Source organism: Plectrocnemia conspersa, unplaced genomic scaffold, assembly GCF_051122295.1.
Source record: "Plectrocnemia conspersa isolate PC_06_02 unplaced genomic scaffold, ASM5112229v1 ptg000001l, whole genome shotgun sequence".
Classification (NCBI taxonomy): Eukaryota; Metazoa; Arthropoda; class Insecta; order Trichoptera; family Polycentropodidae; genus Plectrocnemia; species Plectrocnemia conspersa.
Genome location: NW_028277165.1, coordinates 31,442,488 through 31,460,381, shown reverse-complemented (window position 1 = coordinate 31,460,381; position 17,894 = coordinate 31,442,488). Strand labels below are relative to the sequence as shown.

The window sequence follows — 17,894 nt, the reverse complement described above, 5'->3', positions numbered from 1 at the left end:
GGTTGCCTTCCAATCGCCACAATAGATCATGTATAAGAAAAACGCGTGTTTCAGCGATAATACAATACACTATTTAAATGTTTTAAGCTTTAATGCACCACTAATTTCCAGTTTTTTATTATTTTTCACATATAACAAAAACAATTATTTAAATATTGAAGTAATATAGTTGAGAAACACTGTCATAAATTATTCATTTTCGCTACAGACTTACATCTAGCCAGCCATGACAAATTAATTGGCAGAGAATTACGTGTTTTCAGGTGGATCGTATTAAATGATAAAAATAAATACGCAATATAATGTAAAATATAAATATAATTAATACACAGAGAAAGATCGATAATATACTCAGATAAGGAAAAATGTTTATACAGGTCGTTTTTGCACTTTTTTAAATCGCTTCTGAGCGGGAACCGCACAAAGGAGAGGCGGACAGGCGACAGCTTTGGTTCTTGGAAATAAGGTCACAATGGATCGCATCGCGGGGGAATATCCTTGTTCTGCGTAAAACAGCTAAATAAAACCAACGATTTTTATGTGATTGTTTGAGGAGATCGATTCAACACTAAATAAGAAGAAAACCATGCGGTTGCGGAGCAGGAGAAGCAAAGAGAATGTCACGCAAGCTAACGAGTCTATACGAGAAGATCCGGGCTAATCGCCTCGCAAGCGTTCTGCTGCTATAGCTATAACAAGAACAACTTTGCATCGAATTTTAAAATTTGACTTGAAGCTACACCCATATAGGATATAATTAATGCAAGAATGGTCAACCTGCCATTCATCCAATGTGACTATACCGATGGTCAAGGAAATGTTTCCCAACAAACTAATATCGCGTAGAGGTGACATCGTTGTAGCCCAAATTTGATTTTTTATGTTTTTTTTTTATAACGCAATTTATAGCGAATATGCGTCAAGAGATATTCAACATCCCACGCGCTTTGTGTCATAAAGTGTTTCAAAACCTAGGTGCCAGATTTAAGGGATGCATCGGGATGGTGAAAAATTAGACGACATGATTTTTAAGACTTTATTATCAAACAACCTCCAGTTTTTTTATTGAATTTTAAAAAGTTAAAAAACTTATGAGTCACCTTATATAAAATAAATATAATGAATTTGTTAATTACTTCAGAAAAATCACACATTTTATTTATAACATATATTAATCTCAAATCGTATATCTCTACTTTTAGTATTTTTCAGGTAAGGGGGGGGGGGATTAAAATTAATTGGCCAGTCAGTGATCGTTTTTTTATTATATCGATTTCATTTAAGATTCATAGTATTTCATTAAACGACATACATTTTTTGGCCAAATTCAAAAGGAAGGGGTGAGGACAGATGCCAAATATTTTTTTTAAATATTAAATGCTTAAAAAAAATTGTGAGAATCGATTGAAGCATATCTTTATCAAATTTTGACCAATAGGAGAGCGCAAAAAACAATTATCTCTTCTCAGAAGTCAAAAATCCACGTCAAAAGCAATAAAATTGCGTTGCAGCGCCGACACAATTTTATTGCTTTTGACGTGGATTTTTGACTTCTGAGAAATATAATTGTTTTATGGTCGTTTTTTTAATATTTTAATTTAATTAAAATTTGTAGTATTTTATTAAATGACATGCATTTTTCTGGCCAAGTTCAAGGGAAGGCAAATGTCCCATCTGCCTCTCCCAAATGACGTCTGCGATCATTTCGAGAGTGGATTGTCCAGATAAGTTTATAATAGAGAACCAATAATAAGGAAAGATGTTTGAATTGACTAATATTTTTAAAAACACAGTTATAAATTGTTGCCTTCTTACTTATTATTATTTAATTCAATGCTGGCCCCGTGATAGTCGGGTGACACGGATAGATAAAACTAAATATAAATCATAACCCAATTATAGATTTGGAACTAAATATAACTTGTTACTTATTGAGCGCATAGTAATCGAAAGTAAACAAGCGTAACAAGATGCCGATTATGAGTTTGTACGATTTGTTCATTTACCAGGTTTTCTTGTTGATGTTGATGTTGCAGAAGAGCGTCCTGGGAGTGCTGTTGAAGACATAGGTCTGTCCTGGTATCTCACGATCTTGGATTTGCACGGTGGAGCTCATCTTTTCCGCAGAAAACGACGAGCTCGGCGTTGACGTTCCGTTATAGGTAAACAAACGTCCGCAACAAACTGGTCGCCGTGGAAACGTGGAAAATGTTTTTCTCCTGTAATTTCCGAATCCTTGCGTGATCGTTTTACTGCGCTAACTATCTATCGGCGTGTTGGGTTCAAAGTAACTACGATTTTTTTATGATAGATGGAACGCTTTGCTTGAACGTTTTGAATTGTTTATTTGTTACTTTGTATTATATAGCGTTTATTTGTAGCTTTGTATTATTTGCTGCTTAATTCTCTATGTACCTAGAAATACGTATAGTGTATATAATCAACATTGGTGTAGTGCTAATTATTTTTTTTTACTAATAAATATTTGCAACACTTGAAAGAATTTCAAAAAATATTTAAAAATTATGTCTATCGTTGGTATCCGCTATTCTTTTCTTTTTTTTATATTGTTTATTTAATATATAAGACTTACATTTGAATTGTTATGGACCGTTGTCCATGTGCGTTGGCGAAGGTCAGATTTACAAGGACTAGCTTCTTAATCCTTTGAGTAGTGAGTTAATTTATACACATGTGTTAATTTGTTAGTATATACCTGGCAGAGAGTTAATTTTACGTATTTTTCCAAAATTATTTCTGTTTTTATTTTTTCATTAATATTTTATCTTAAATTTATAGTAAATTATAGAAAATAACCAAGTTCTATTGCTTTGATCTATTTTACTACTGTTTTATTAGTATGTTTTCATAATTTATTTAAACATTTTTTTAATTTATTTTATATCTTTTTATTTATTATTTGGCTTTTAGGATTTTTTTATCGACCAATAACATGACGCCGTCAACTTGATATCGTATTGGTTAAGGGTAACTCTCGAATATCAAAGATGCTCTGTATCCAGACTATGTTTTCCGATCACCTCTCGATGTTTTTTACACTAAAAGGTAAAGTCAAGATAACTTCTAAGATTTCATTCAATTATGAAAAAGGTTTTATAAATAATATTGAAAGATGCATTCCGTCATTGCGCGACAACTATAAAATTACAGACTAAAATAATAGACGACGATATTAATAACCTTTTATCCGTAATTGAGCAGGCAAAAATGTATTATGTACCTACACGTAAATATATATATAATAAATAAAATCGTACCCACAACACAAATACTAGAATTTATTAAATTAAAAAAAATATAGCAAAAAACCGCAATTAAAAACATTAATAAATAAATTAACCCATAAAACCAAGAACAGCGTGGCCAATACTAATCAAGAGAAAGCGGATATATTGGCGAGCGTTTCTGCCACATCATATGTGCTAACTCGCGATCTCAATCACACACACACGCGTACGTGGAAAAAAGAGGTAAAAGCGCAATAAAAAAATTCAAAATCAGTTTTAGGTGTAAATTCAAAAATATCCGAGCCTAGGTAGATTATATAGAATTATCATTAAATAACTCTCATTTAAATGCTTTAATTTTTTATCGAACATTTTTAATGCGTAGCTATCACTTGGGTACTTCCAGTGGCTTGGAAAACCGCAAAAATGAATCATATTCATAAATAATTAGTACGATTGAATAAATTAAAACTAATTACATTCATTTTCAAAATCATTTATTTATATGCTAGGGCAATGCTTCTATCGCTTTTTTGAAGAAATTTCTTAATATCTGTATCGAATAAATTTGTTCGATTTTGTGTTTTTCAAGTAAAACCTTTTTTTAGACATAGTGAAAGCGTAAAAAGTCTGCCTTCACTCTGAGTATTGCGAACTAGTGTTTTTATGCGTTTCAAACATAGAAGGTACGTTCGACTGTTAATACTGACTGGAATAGTAGAGATCAAACAACAAATCTTATACATTTCTGAAAACGCTTCTTCCTCCAGTTCTATTTCCTTTTTAAGAATTTTATAATCTCCGTAGCCGTCTGGCAGAAAGATTCCCGCTGCATTATACGACCTTGGACAATGCCCACCAAGCAAATGTCACTTTCTAAAGGCGTATACCTATTTCGCTGTTCTAAGAAACGAGTACATCTATTGGCTGGACGATCGCTGCATAACTGTGATTCGTCAGCAAGCTTTGCAACCTTTAGTATTTAAGGCTTGTCTCCAAGGAAGAGAAAAGCCGTCATAAGCAGTCACTCGAAGACTCCGGCAGATACTCGAAGACACCAGCAGACTCCCGCCGCCCGTGGATAACATACTGTCATGGACGCTCACATCCCGAGAGGGACATTACCATACAAGCACCGTAGCAGAAAAGGATCGACCTCCGCTATGCACCCGCTGCCACGCCACCTACAAAACCTCTGAGGACCTTCCCTTAGAGTTATCAAACTGTAAAATAGTTTTAGAATTTTCATTATATCAAGTCTTAAATACAAATTAAGTCAACTCATCTTTCAGGGGAAATTAGCGGAGGAAGTAGTACAGATAGATGTTACACCTCGCATGTTGCTCCAGTGTTTATCAAAGTATTGTAGCGCATGTGGTTTTTGAGGGCTATTTAATTAAACGACATTTTCTGGAGAACTGGCGGGGACCCGGCGTGCTAGACCTTGGTCATGGCGAGAGATAGAGAGTATGTATTGTTAAAAACCACCCGCTTCTCAAGTTGAGAACTGTCAGAACGTCGCCACAGTATATTCAAACCATTTCTGATAAAATAGCGTTTGTCAAAGTATCTTCAAATAAAATTTTGGTCAATAGGAGGGCGTGAAACAATTATCCCTTCTCAGAAGTGAAAAATTCACGTCAAAAGCAATAAAATCGTGTCGAGACGTGACTTGTGAGAGGGGATAATTGTTTTTTACGCTCTCCTATTCGTCAAAATTAGGTTTCGATATGCTTTATTCGATTCTCACCTCTTTTAAACCGTAATATTGTTTAAAAAATACCTAATTTGAACGCTAGATAACCGAGCGTTTCCACTGTGACGGCGACGACACGATTTTATTGCTTTTAATGCGAATTCTAAACCTTGAATTTGGTTAGAAAAATGCATGTCATTTAATGAAATATTAAAAAAACGACCACAGACTGGCCAACTTTTGCTCCCTTTTGAAGAAAGCTGAAATGAACGAATCCCTGTTGAGCGTCAATTGTAGATTTTCCAAAGATTTTCAATTTTTTTATTAAATATTATGGCGTGTTTTGTACCTTTTAAAAAGGTTTTTATTTTCGAGAATGGTAAATTATTTATTAAAATTAAGACGATCGTGACCTGACAGGTTAACCTAATGCGTCACAATATAAATTCATACAAAAACGTTAAAACATGATAAAAGGACAGACAGAAATCACCTCAACAGGTGTGCATTGTCCCATACGAACTGAACCAAAAACAATCTGCATTTCTAGTATTTTTCGAAGGTCACACCTAGATCAATAGATAGATTGAGGTATTTTAAAGTTATAAAAAATATAAAAAAACACGAATCGGCGCATGGTCGAGGCACAGGCGGTTAAGACCGCGAGATGTCTGACGGGTAGCTGTCAAAGCTGCAATGTCGGGCGGCGTAAGCGGCGTAGGCGGCGTAGGCAGCGGCTACCTGCGCTCGCAGCTGTCGGCGCTGCTGGGCAACGCGTCCCGTCCGGTCAAGGGGGTGTGCTTTCTCGTCGTCCTGGGCTACGCCCTCTCGTTCTCGGACCGCGCCGTCTCGCTGCTGGCCGTCACCCCGGGCTACCTCTTGCCCCCGTCGTTCCGCCTCTGGACCGCCCTCACCTTCTGCTTCGTCGAGCTCCACCTGTGGCAGGTGCTCGCGGACGTCGTCACCGTCGGCCTGTGCGGCAAGCTGGTCGAGCCGCTATGGGGCAGCCTCGAATCGCTCGTCTTCTTCGCCGTCACCAATTCCGGCGTGGCCGCCCTCGCCACTTGTTACTATCTGTTCCTGTACATGTGCACCAGGAACACGGATTACCTGTTCGCAGTCAAGGTGCACGGCCTCGCCGGATACATAGCGGCGGTGAGCGTGGCCGTCAAGCAGGTCATGCCCGATCATCTGCTCGTCAAGACCCCCGCGGGTGAGTTGAGAAACCTTTAGTGATATTGTTTTCGACAAATAAATGTATATTTTATATCATCCTGGTCTGATCTCTGTTTATAAGTTATAATTGACGGCCGAGTTAATATTACCCCAAAAAGAAAATTTTTAACTAGTATTGTATTTAGTTATCTTTTTCTATACTACATTTTATAATATTGTATTTGACCTAGTTGTTTATTTTCGTAGGCAAAGTGACAAATCGTATAATTCCATTGCTGGTGTTCATCGTAGCGTTATGTTTATGGGCCATCGGCTTACTCGAAGGAAGCTATCCTTGTATGTGGGCTTGCGGAACGATCGTATCTTGGATGTACTTGCGTTTCTGGCAACGACACTCTAACGGCACTAGAGGAGATGCCGCCGATAACTTCACCTTCGATAAGTATGTATAATAATAACAGTACATCGTTGGCTTAGAATCCAATTCATTTTCCAATTTTCAGTTTCTTTCCTGTCGTATTGCAACCATTCCTGAGGGCGATATGGAGACCGTTCGAAAAGTGTTTTGTTCGTTTAGGTATATGTTCACCGTCTCGGCGACGAGTGCATTTAGCGTTGAGTCCCGGAGGCTTAACTATCACATTACCGGGAGTAGAACCCCAAGATATGGAGCGTAGAAGGTATAAATGCTATTAAATATATCATTTAAATTGATCCTATTTTATTAATCATCTATTTTTTTATAGACAAATCGCTCTGAAAGCTTTGAGCGAAAGATTATCCAAGACCAGCGAACAAGCGCATCGCAAGACCAGAACGAATAAAGGGACGACTAACGTTCCGACGTTCCAAAATCCTAACGTTAACATTCAAATGCCCGGAGAGTCGCCTAGCGCTCCCAATCCGTACGTCGAAGGCGTCTCTCCGCCGCCGGATATAACCCAAAGTACTTTAATTAACATAGACGCTCCCATGACGCCAGTGGCTTCTTTAAACCAGCAACAGTTTACCAACAGTTAATAATATATAGTGAGTCGTTACAGAGTGTAAATTTTGTGTAATTATTAATGTGTAATTAAAATAATCCCTTAAGTATTAATGTATTATAATATAAATAAATTTATTTCTTTAAAAGTTTTCACGTTTTTTTTATCGCTTTATCTGAACGTCGCTTTAGTTTATCTTAAAAAATAATCTTTAAATAATAAAGACAAAACATTCCAATGAAATTATTACAATAAAGTCTAGGATTTGATTTATTTTAATAAATCAAATAAACATAATACAGAACAAATATTTATTAATTCTTTCTTTATTAACATACAATTTAATAAGTAATGGAATTATTTAAGTTTTCATTTTTTTGTTAGAGTGATATTCCAGAAAAGTGCCAGATTATTTTTATGTTTCAGTTTCTCAAAGTTCACTTATATATTATAAATGTAATACAGTAAATAATGCTGTATAAAAAGCAATGACCTTAAAAATTAGGTCAACAATATTTATGGAATATCCTTGAGTTTGAATAAATATTAAAATTTCGATTAGGTTGATAATGTATTCAAAACAAATTAACCAATTAATGAAATGTATCGATTTCAAATATCCATTAATATATAAGTAAATACATATAACATATTTGATTTTGATAAATTATGAGAATAATTTAATCCTTTATATGTAAAAAGGACAAAAACGACAATGAAACAAAAAATTACTTATACAAATAAAAAAAATAAACTAGATTCTTATCGGGACCACCCATAAACGTTGCCATGAAATTAATCACAGAAGACTAGCTATAAGAGCAATAAAACATATTTTCAATCTTCCGTTGTAACATGACAGTCAGGGACGTCATTTCAGCTTCTACTAGAAGCATATCTTTATCAAATTTTGCCCAATAGGAGAGCGCAAAAAACAATTATCCCTTCTCAGAAGTCAAAAATTCACGTCAAAAGCAATAAAATCGTGTCGTTACCGAGCGTTCCTACTGCGACGTCACCGACACGATTCTATTGCTTTTAACGTGAATTTTTGCCTTCTGAGAAGTGATAATTGTTTTTGCGCTCTCCTATTGACCAAAATTCGGTTTGAATATACTTTGATCAATTCTCTCATATCAGAAGTCCGTAGTAATATCGGTAAGGATATGTGAGATGCGACGTCTGTCTGTTCTTCTTTTCCCGCTTATTTTCCCATGAGAGTTGAATTGGCATATTTTGAAAACAATAATTAGTTTTAGAATTTTGGGTCTGAACAGCAAATGGACGTTTCCTAGACATTTTAGAGCAGCATATTAGCGCCTATTAGTTAAATTATAATTTCCTTACTAAAAATATTTATCTTCTGGTGAAAATATATTTGAACTTCACTAGTGAAAATATAGCTGCACTGAAAAACACACATTCACTGTATCATTTATACATCGCATGTAAATAAATAAGCAGCTATCTTTCAACATACGCCAATTCCGAGGGGCACAATCCTGCAACCTAAAATACCTCAGAATTTACTATCGTTTTATTAAAGCGACACCTTCGATACATAATACCAAACAACAGCTAATTTTATAATCTGTAAGCTAAAATAGTTGTTGCTTAACATTAACTATATGATGCGAAAGTCTATAATATTTAGGACATAAAAGGGCAACACAACAAACGCTTATTTGCGTAATGCGCCAACGCATGTTGTTTTTTTTATTTTTATACTTAGAAACCGCAGTGGCCATCTTCCTCACATTTGTCCGACACATTTGGTTCGCAGCCAGAAAATAGTTGCCAAACTGAGAACAAACTGGCGAATCCGATGCGCAATAGGTACAGTATACCTGAAAGTATTTTAGTCTAAGGATCGAAAAGAACACAACACCGGCCGAGGATTTCAAACTCATCTTTCTTGTATTTTATGTTTAGGGAAAAGTAGTGCGATGCTAGGACGCGAAGAATCAAAAAATGCTTTACCGATCTGACATCTCACCTTTGAATATACTTTAAATAAGTGGGCGCCTGTGTCATTAGGGTGAACAACCCCCAAATTCCACCCCATTGGGCGACGGTCGTCATCCAGGTAGACGTGATTGATAGATTCTTATCGGCGATGGGTGGGTGATTTGAATGAAACTGGTTCTTAATTACCTACCTTTTTATCAGTTTCTTTCTGAGTGCAGTTTTTCTCCATTCGGATATTCTGGGATGTTTAGCTGGAGAGTCGTGGACCAAATCCCACCATAAGACGAACTAGATCAAATAGAATAATACTGGCCAACCGAACTAATGAATATGATTATTATTCTCTATTGTCGTTATTCGCCTGATAACCCTAAACTTAAAAAAAAAGGTTGTTGATTTGATAAATTTCCTTTCCAATACATTATTCTATGTAATACCATAAATATACATAAGTATCACAATCTGTGCAAAGTTGGATTCGATTATCCTATAGATTTTTGTTTATTATAGGAAGTAATGTAAATATGTAATTTATATTAAAGTATTCCCGCTTCGATCCAATTAAAAGTTTAAAAATAAAATTAGCAAAAATAAAAAAGTTTGTGACACCAACTTTATTTTTCGGCCATACTCAACAATTAGTCGCTTTTGGACCAAACATTTTTATAGAGCTGTCTGTTTGGCGCTGTCACAATGGCGTTTATTAAAACCGGTACTATTTTCTTTTATTTCATTTTATTTAACAATCTAAACGAAGGCTATTTGTTTGCAGAAGCTGACTTTGAAACAATTCAATGTGAAGTAGAGGTAACGAACAATTATATTTGTTAATGCATGTGATCTTAAATAATGGTTTTAATTGTTCGTTTTAAAGTTTTTAAATGTGAAACACGAATACGATAGCAGCAAATATACAATCCAGGACGATGTAGACGACTTGTTCGAAATGGGTAAAAATATTTATACTGTCACATTTGAATGTGTAAGCAATTGTTGATTTATTAATTAATCATTTCAGAGATGCACGATGTTAAAGATATACTTAAAGTGAACGTTTCGTCTCACACAATTTACAATGACACTAAAGTAAGAGCCCAATATTCTATTTATTTCGATATTTATACTACCTAATACAATTTTTATTTTAGAAATCAGAAAGAAAAATATCAGATGATTTGCAATGTGGAAAAGCAGTAAATAGTAAAAAATCAAGAATAACACCAACTCATAGTGATGTTGGTGGCTTTGAATGTGAAATATGCGGAAAAGTATTCAAACGTAAATATTGTCTTTCAAAACATACTATTTCTCATAGCGATGTTCGTGACTTTAAATGTGAAGAATGTGGAAAAGCATTTAAAACTAAACATTATCTTTTACAACATATTCAAAGACATAATGTGACTAGTGACTTTGAATGTAAAGAATGTGGAAAAGCATTTAATACTAAACCAAATTTTATAGAACATATCCGAATTCATCGCATTGATCGTTATTTTAGATGTGAAGAATGTAGAAAAGTATTTAAAAGTAAATCATATCTTTTACAACATAAAAAATATCATAGCAATGTTTGTGACTTTAAATGTGAAGAATGTGGAAAAGCATTTATAACTAAAACATTTCTTTTACTTCATATGCAAGCTCATACCGTTGTTCGTGACTTCAAATGTGAAAAATGTGGAAAAGCATATAAAAGTAAACAACGTCTTTTACAACATATGCAAATTCATATTGTCACTTGTGAATTTGCATGTGAAAAATGTAAAAAAGCATTTAAAACTAAAGCCTATCTCTCAAAACATATCCTGTCTCATAGTGATACTCGTAGTTTTGAATGTGAAAAATGTAAAAAAGCATATAAAACTAAACACTATCTTTTATACCATATGCAAAGTCATATCGTCACTCATAACTTTGAATGTGAAAAATGTAAAAAAGCATACAAAACTAAAGAAAATTTCTTAAAACATATGCAATCTCATGGTGATACTTGTAGTTTTGATTGTGAAAAATGTGGAAAAGTATTTAAAACTAAACAATATCTTTTACAACATATTCAAATACATAATGTGACTCGTGACTTTGAATGTGAAAAATGTAAAAAATCATTCAAAAGTAAACCCGTTCTTTCAAGACATGTGCAATCTCATAACGATACTCGTTGTTTTGAATGTGAAAAATGTAAAAAATCATTCAAAAGGAAAGTCATTCTTTCAAGACATATGGAATCTCACGATACTCGTAGTTTTGAATGTGAAAAATGTAAACATACGCCAACTCATAGCGATATTTGTGACATTGAATATGAAAAATCTATAAAGCTATTCAAAAGTAAAACCGCTCTCTTACAACATATGCGATCTCATAACGATACTCGTGATTTTAAATGTGAAGAATGTGGAAAAGCATTTAAAACTAAACAACAGCTTTCACAACATATACAAAATCATAGTAATGTTCGTGACTTTGAATGTGAAGAATGTGGAAAAGCATTTAAAACTAAACACAGTCTTTTAAGACATATACAAAGTCATAGTATTGTTCGTGACTTTGAATGTGAAAAATGTGGAAATACATTTAAAACTAAACAATATCTTACAAAACATATACGTAGTCATAGTATTATTCGTGACTTTGAATGTGAAAAATGTGGAAAAGCATTTAAAACTAAACATCATCTTTTACAACATATGAATTCTCATAAAGTTACTCGTGACTTTGAATGTAAAAAATGTGGAAAAGCATTTAAAAGTAAATATAATCTTTTACAACATACGAAAACTCATAGTTACTCGTGACTTTAAATGTAAAAATGTGGAAAAGGATTTAAAACTAAACGATGTATTTTATCATATATAAAAAGTCATAGCGTTACTCGTGACTTTAAATGTGAAAAATGTGGAAAGTCATATAGAACTAAACATTATATTTTACAACCGTGGCCCCCACATTCTGAAGCGCCTCCCCCCCTCCTGTTACCGAAATGCTGATATATTTTTTATTACTAAATAATTATACTATTTCCTTTTGTTTTAATAAAAGAAAATAACTAATTTTATTGTTGTCATGTTACCTCATTATATTTACCAATTAATTCTAAAATTCCTAAGAAATTTCTATTGTTAAGATCTCCAATTAAGGTGCTGTCCCCCTGAAATACTAGACATCTAGATGAAAAAAATAATACTACGTCCATAAAATGTTGTAAGACTGCTTTTAATTTGGTCATCTTTCATGAATTTTCAATTGAAAATATGTATCTATACCGTGTCCTCGCGATTCAAAATGAAATTTCCAATTCAAATATTGTTTTAATGTTTAGCTGTTTTCGTGAAATGGAAAAATATCATTTTTTTTTTACTTTTTCCAAGATTTATTTCTGGGTGAAAATCCATACTTAGCTAAATTGCTTAAATTTCTATTATTTTAATTACAAAACGTTTTACATAATAGACCGTAAAGAGATTATTTTAGTTTTTAACTTAAGCTCCATATTTAAATCATTCTTGTGGAAAATGCTCTTTCAATATTTTATATTTCATTTTAGTATAAATCATTAAATTTTGAAATTCTCTACTGTTAGTATATTTTGGTTAATCTTTATAAATATTTAGGAATAAGAATCGAAAGCAGATCGTTTGTACTATATTTTGTTGCAACTTATTTGAGATTACTCTAGACATTGGATGATCAAAAGTGGCGCATTGCATCCTTGCACCCACTTATTCTTTTAAAATAGACATCATAATTGAATCCATATACATATTTTTAACTCAAGTGCCCTTAGTTCAATTCATTCAGCCTTCGGTAATGTTCAACTTTACGCGGATTTTTCGCGGGTACTAGCAATTTGACAAAATCAAGATTTTGCAAGTCATTTGAAAGTTGTTTTCGTGATTTTGTTGAAAAAGAAAAGTGTATGTTCTCATTTATAAACCCATTTTCAGTTAGTGAACAAAATATAATGCAGATGTCTAGTAACATGCAAATGGAATTGATTGATTTATAAACAAATTCCTTCTTAAAAATGAAATTTGATAAGCTTTTATCAAAATGCATCTGACATAATTAATTTCTAGCATTCATTATCCGGTGAACATTTCCAGAGCTAAGAAAATATGCAAAAAGTTATATATGTCGCTTTGGAACCGCATAGAGGTGTGAACAAGCCTTTTCATAAATGAAATTAATAAAAAGCAAAACAAGGTAGCGAATAACTAATTCGAATTTGAATAGCGATCACCCTCTCGTCCATGTGATTATTTCTGATAATTGTATATTAGTATTCTAATAAACGTGTGTCTTTTTAAATGACGTAAACTAATTAATTGAATTCCGTGATCGAGTTATTCCTTTTCCTCCCATGAGCGAAGCAGTTCCTACTCCTATCTCTATTTTACAACCTCAAATGTGAACGTAATGCCTGCACTACACTCTCTGGAAGATGGCCAAGGACGTAGAATATAGTGGGTTACTTCGGTCGAGTTCGGTTCTGCCCGCTCTAAAATCTCTCGGATGTTGTCCGAGGTTACCGAGAACGGGAGGTAAACTGGGGGTGATTCAGTCGACTTGGCCAGCTTCGAGCGCTTCCGAACATTGTCGACAAAAGGACCGAAGTCGGAGCTGCTCTTTCGAGCGCGAGCAGTGAGATACTTCCCCTTTCGCTCTCTCGCGTGTTTAGTGACGACAGTGAGAGAGATAATGATATGATTTTTCGCAAACTGAGATAGAACGAGTAACTCGGTTTAATTTCAGTATGCGCGTAGGCGTCCTATGATCAACACGTATGTCGAGCGCTGCATTGTGGTCAAGTTATAATACCACATGCTTATCGGGGTCTTCAACAGACTCTTACTGACATCTTTGAATATTTTAGGACACCAAAAGGGATTAATTATAATGTTGATAGTATATTATTCTAACAGATATCGTTATTATATATATTTTTTCATATAAAATTAAATAATTTAAAAAATAATTAGTGGTACTTGATTTTGTTAAAATAAATCGTTTCGAATATCCTTATGTATTTTTCTAGATCAGTTTATATAAATGTCACACGGCAGCCAGCGTCGGGCCGGCGCACGGATGGATTCGTCCGGCACGTCCGAAATGGTAAGTATAGCTCTAGACATGGAAATTGTCCTATTGCAATAGTGTGAGTAAATATGTATACTAATCTGCACTGATTGGACCCTGTAAAATAATTTTTGACGTAAAGACTTTTTAGTGGACGGCGATAACATAGGGATGGTTTAGGATCAAGCGGTAGCGGCGAATTACTTTTCCTCTCGCTCGCTCGCGTGTTAAGTGACTAGAGTGAGTGAGAGATAGGGCATTCGGACCGTATCCTCTTATCGCTCACACACTCACGTCACTTAGCACGCGAGCGAGCGAAAGGGAATGTATCTCACCATACGCGCCTGTTGGTGTTAGGTAGAATAGGTGTGAGTCAGTAGGCAATTGGCACAGAGCGAAGCTGTCGTCTGTTGAGTACACGGTGTTTATCAAGTATTGAGACGTCGGAATACAGCAAATTAGGGCAAGGAAGAGCATTATCGGGACAAACTAAAGAAATGGCTCTAAACGTATATACATATTTTAAAAAGATGGACGATACTAGCAAATCGGTAATTATTGATAAAATGACAATAGATTCAGTAAAAAAACTAGTGGAAGAAAAAATAAATATCATAACTGCCAACGAATAGAGTAATGTCTGCCGAAATGCAATAAAAAATGAAAAAAAATATGAAATCAACGATATTGCCATGGATGATATTATGAATAATATGAATTTAGTGTTACGTGTAAACGAAGATTTGGACTCTAGTTCATAAGATTCCTTTGACGGATAGATTATTTTGTCTGCAATTTTTGTATTAATTATATATGTCATTCGCGTATTTAATACATTTTAAAATCGTCATAATTTCTAAAGTATTTAATATAATTTAATAAAATTCTAAATTCACCATATATATACCAAGTTTACAAATTCTAAAGATCCATGGAAGAACCATTGATATTACTTTAGTAAAACTATCACAATGCGACAAGTAAGACAAAAAAAATCCCTTCCGCCAGCCCCATGTCAATAAACCATCCCTATCCAGGTATAAAAAATGGTTTGAACATATTTGCAACAAAAAAACAGTCCATTGAAAATCTGACATAAATACGATCTGTTTCATTTATTATTTAAAAATAAATGCTACAAAAAAATAATATTAGAAAATAAATTAATAACAAAATGTAAAACATTCATCAAACATCCTGTGACTCACACACACGCAATCGGACAAGTTCTGAGTCTAGAGCTCTACTAGCCCATACAACACAATCCCCACTACACGGTGCCGGGCGAATCCATCCGGCACGTGTGAAGCTACACTATGAGAAAAATTTGCCAGATGCGATACGATTTCTTTCAACGACGAAACAAACCGCTTGAGTCATAGCGATTGACGCAGCGTTAAGCCGTTAACCACGTAACGATTGACAATCGCGATTGATCATATTCGGGACCCCTTTTAAAAACGCTATCGTCTTCCTCATATTTATTTTATAATTATATTACATTTATCGAATTTCCCCCGTTTTATGGCCATGCTCAACAACTAGTCGCATTTCGACCAAACGTTGGTAACCAACTGTCACAATGGCGTTTATTAAAACCGGTACTATTTTCTTTCATTTCATTATATTTAACAATCTAAACGAAGGACATTTGTTTGCAGAAGCTGACTTTGAAACAATTCAATGTGAAGTAGAGGTAACGAACAATTATATTTGTTAATGCATGTGATTTTAAATAATGGTTTTAATTGTTCGTTTTAAAGTTTTTGAATGTGAAACGCGAATCCGATAGCAGCAAAGATACAATCCAATACGATGTAGACGACTTGTTCGAAATAGGTAAATATATTTATACTGTCACATTTTAATGTGTAAGCAATTGTCGATTAATTTATCAATCATTTCAGAAATGAACGATGTTAAAGATATACTCAAAGTGAACGTTTCGTCTCACACAATTTACAATGACGCTAAAGTAAGAACACAATATTCTATTTATTTCGATATTTGTACTACCTAATATAATTTTTATTTTAGAAATCAGAAAGAGAAATATCTAATAATTTGCAATGTGCAAAAGCAATAAATACTAAAAATTCAAGAATAAAACCAACTCATAGCGATGTTAGTGACTTTAAATGTGAAATATGTGGAAAAGCATATAAAACTAAAAAATATATTTTACTACATGTGCAAAGTCATATCGTCACTTGTGAATTTAAATGTGAAAAATGTAAAAAAGCATTCAAAACTAAAGACTATCTCTTAAAACATATGCCGTCTCATAGTGATACTAGTAGTTTTGAATGTAAAAAATGTGGAAAAGTATTTAAAAGTAAACCGTATCATTTACGACATATAAAATATCATAGCGATGCTCGTGAATTCAAATGTGAGGAATGTGGAAAAGCGTTTAAAACTAAACCTAATCTTATACAACATATGCAAAGTCATAATGTTGCTCGTAATTTTAAATGTGAAAAATGTGGAAAAGCATTTAAATGTAAAGAAAGTCTTTCAATACATATTAAATATCATAGCTATGTTTGTGACTTTAAATGCGAAGAATGTGGAAAAGCGTTTAAAACTAAACCTTATCTTATACAACATATGCAAATTCATAGCGTTTCTCGTGATTTTAAATGTGATGAATGTGAAAAAGCATATAAAACTAGACAAAGTCTTTTACAACATATGAAAAGTCATAGCGTTACTTGCGACTTTGAATGTGAAAAATGTAATAAAGCATTCAAAACTAAATACTATCTCTCAAAACATATGCGAACTCATAGTGATACTCGTAGTTTTGAATGTGAAAAATGTGGAAAAGCATATAAAACTAAACAACATCTTTTACGACATATGGAACGTCATATCGCACTCGTAGGCGCATATGTCGTATCGCACTAACCCGAGTGCTGCTCGCCTGTGTCGACTTTTCTGCATTAAATACTATAAACGAACGAGATGCGCTCGCCAGTTGCCATGAGATTTTCGTAGAGATTCACGTATATCGTTTCATCTAAAAATTTTATATATTGAATTTTATTTGGTATTTTGTATACAATAAACAAACAAAACGCGTTCGACAGTTGCTACTTGACGCTAGATATAGATTTCTACAGGTTTTCTCTGCCTTATATTATTGTAAAACATTAAAAAAATGTGAGCATTATATGTACATATTTCAAAAACAATTTTTTTTATTTAGTTTTCATTGATTTTTATTTATGAATGTATATTGATTTTAATTTTGATATTCAAAATCTCTATAATGGAGAGTGACCGTGAATGGAAGGATTTGAAGTTAGATAAATGAGATAGTGAATCCTCTACTCCAGTTCCAAGTTCGGGATTGGAAGAGGAATCTCTAAATGAACATCAAGTGAATCACTTAGAATTAGACGAATGGACGGAAATCAATATCCGACAGGTATTCCACCATCTTCAGCTCCGTTTGAATTTATTGAAAATTCTTCGAAAAATGAATAAATTTCTCCATTTACAACGCCCATATAGTTGTTCAATTACTTTTTTGATGATTAATTAGTTAGAAAGATTATAGACGTGGCAAATATATTTTTAATCCGACATCAGAGAACATGACTATTGGCACCTTCGGGCACGGACAATCAACGATGCTCAAGCCTGTCGGAGATGCGTATTTTTTGATATGATAGATTTAACAGAAATGAAAAAAAATTTTGGACTAATTTTGATGACGGGAAGAGTACAGAA

At 33.7% G+C, this 17,894-nt stretch overlaps 2 protein-coding genes across 4 annotated transcripts; both read left to right on the top strand.

Annotated features, from left to right (window-relative positions):
- The first annotated feature begins 5,581 nt into the window (after positions 1–5,581).
- LOC148239621 (transmembrane protein 115) lies at positions 5,582–7,257 on the top strand. Its single transcript, XM_088196219.1, has 4 exons — positions 5,582–6,157; positions 6,367–6,562; positions 6,624–6,800; positions 6,867–7,257. The coding sequence occupies exons 1-4, from the start codon at positions 5,641–5,643 to the stop codon at positions 7,138–7,140; spliced, it is 1,164 nt and encodes a 387-aa protein (XP_088052345.1). The 5' UTR covers positions 5,582–5,640; the 3' UTR covers positions 7,141–7,257.
- A 2,461-nt stretch (positions 7,258–9,718) lies between these two features.
- LOC148239620 (uncharacterized) lies at positions 9,719–17,641 on the top strand. Of its 3 annotated transcripts, none has more exons than XM_088195761.1 (9): positions 9,719–9,786; positions 9,847–9,881; positions 9,949–10,024; positions 10,093–10,160; positions 10,223–10,352; positions 15,818–15,852; positions 15,920–15,995; positions 16,064–16,131; positions 16,194–17,641. In XM_088195761.1, exons 1-9 carry the CDS (start codon positions 9,768–9,770, stop codon positions 17,064–17,066), a joined length of 1,380 nt encoding a protein of 459 aa, XP_088051887.1. In that variant the 5' UTR covers positions 9,719–9,767; the 3' UTR covers positions 17,067–17,641. The 3 variants fall into 3 exon arrangements, with proteins under 3 accessions (XP_088051887.1, XP_088051804.1, XP_088051964.1); XM_088195678.1 differs by having other exon boundaries at positions 9,734–9,786; positions 9,832–9,881; XM_088195838.1 differs by lacking the exons at positions 9,719–9,786; positions 9,847–9,881; positions 9,949–10,024; positions 10,093–10,160; positions 10,223–10,352 and adding an exon at positions 15,651–15,757.
- The last annotated feature ends 253 nt before the right edge of the window (positions 17,642–17,894 follow it).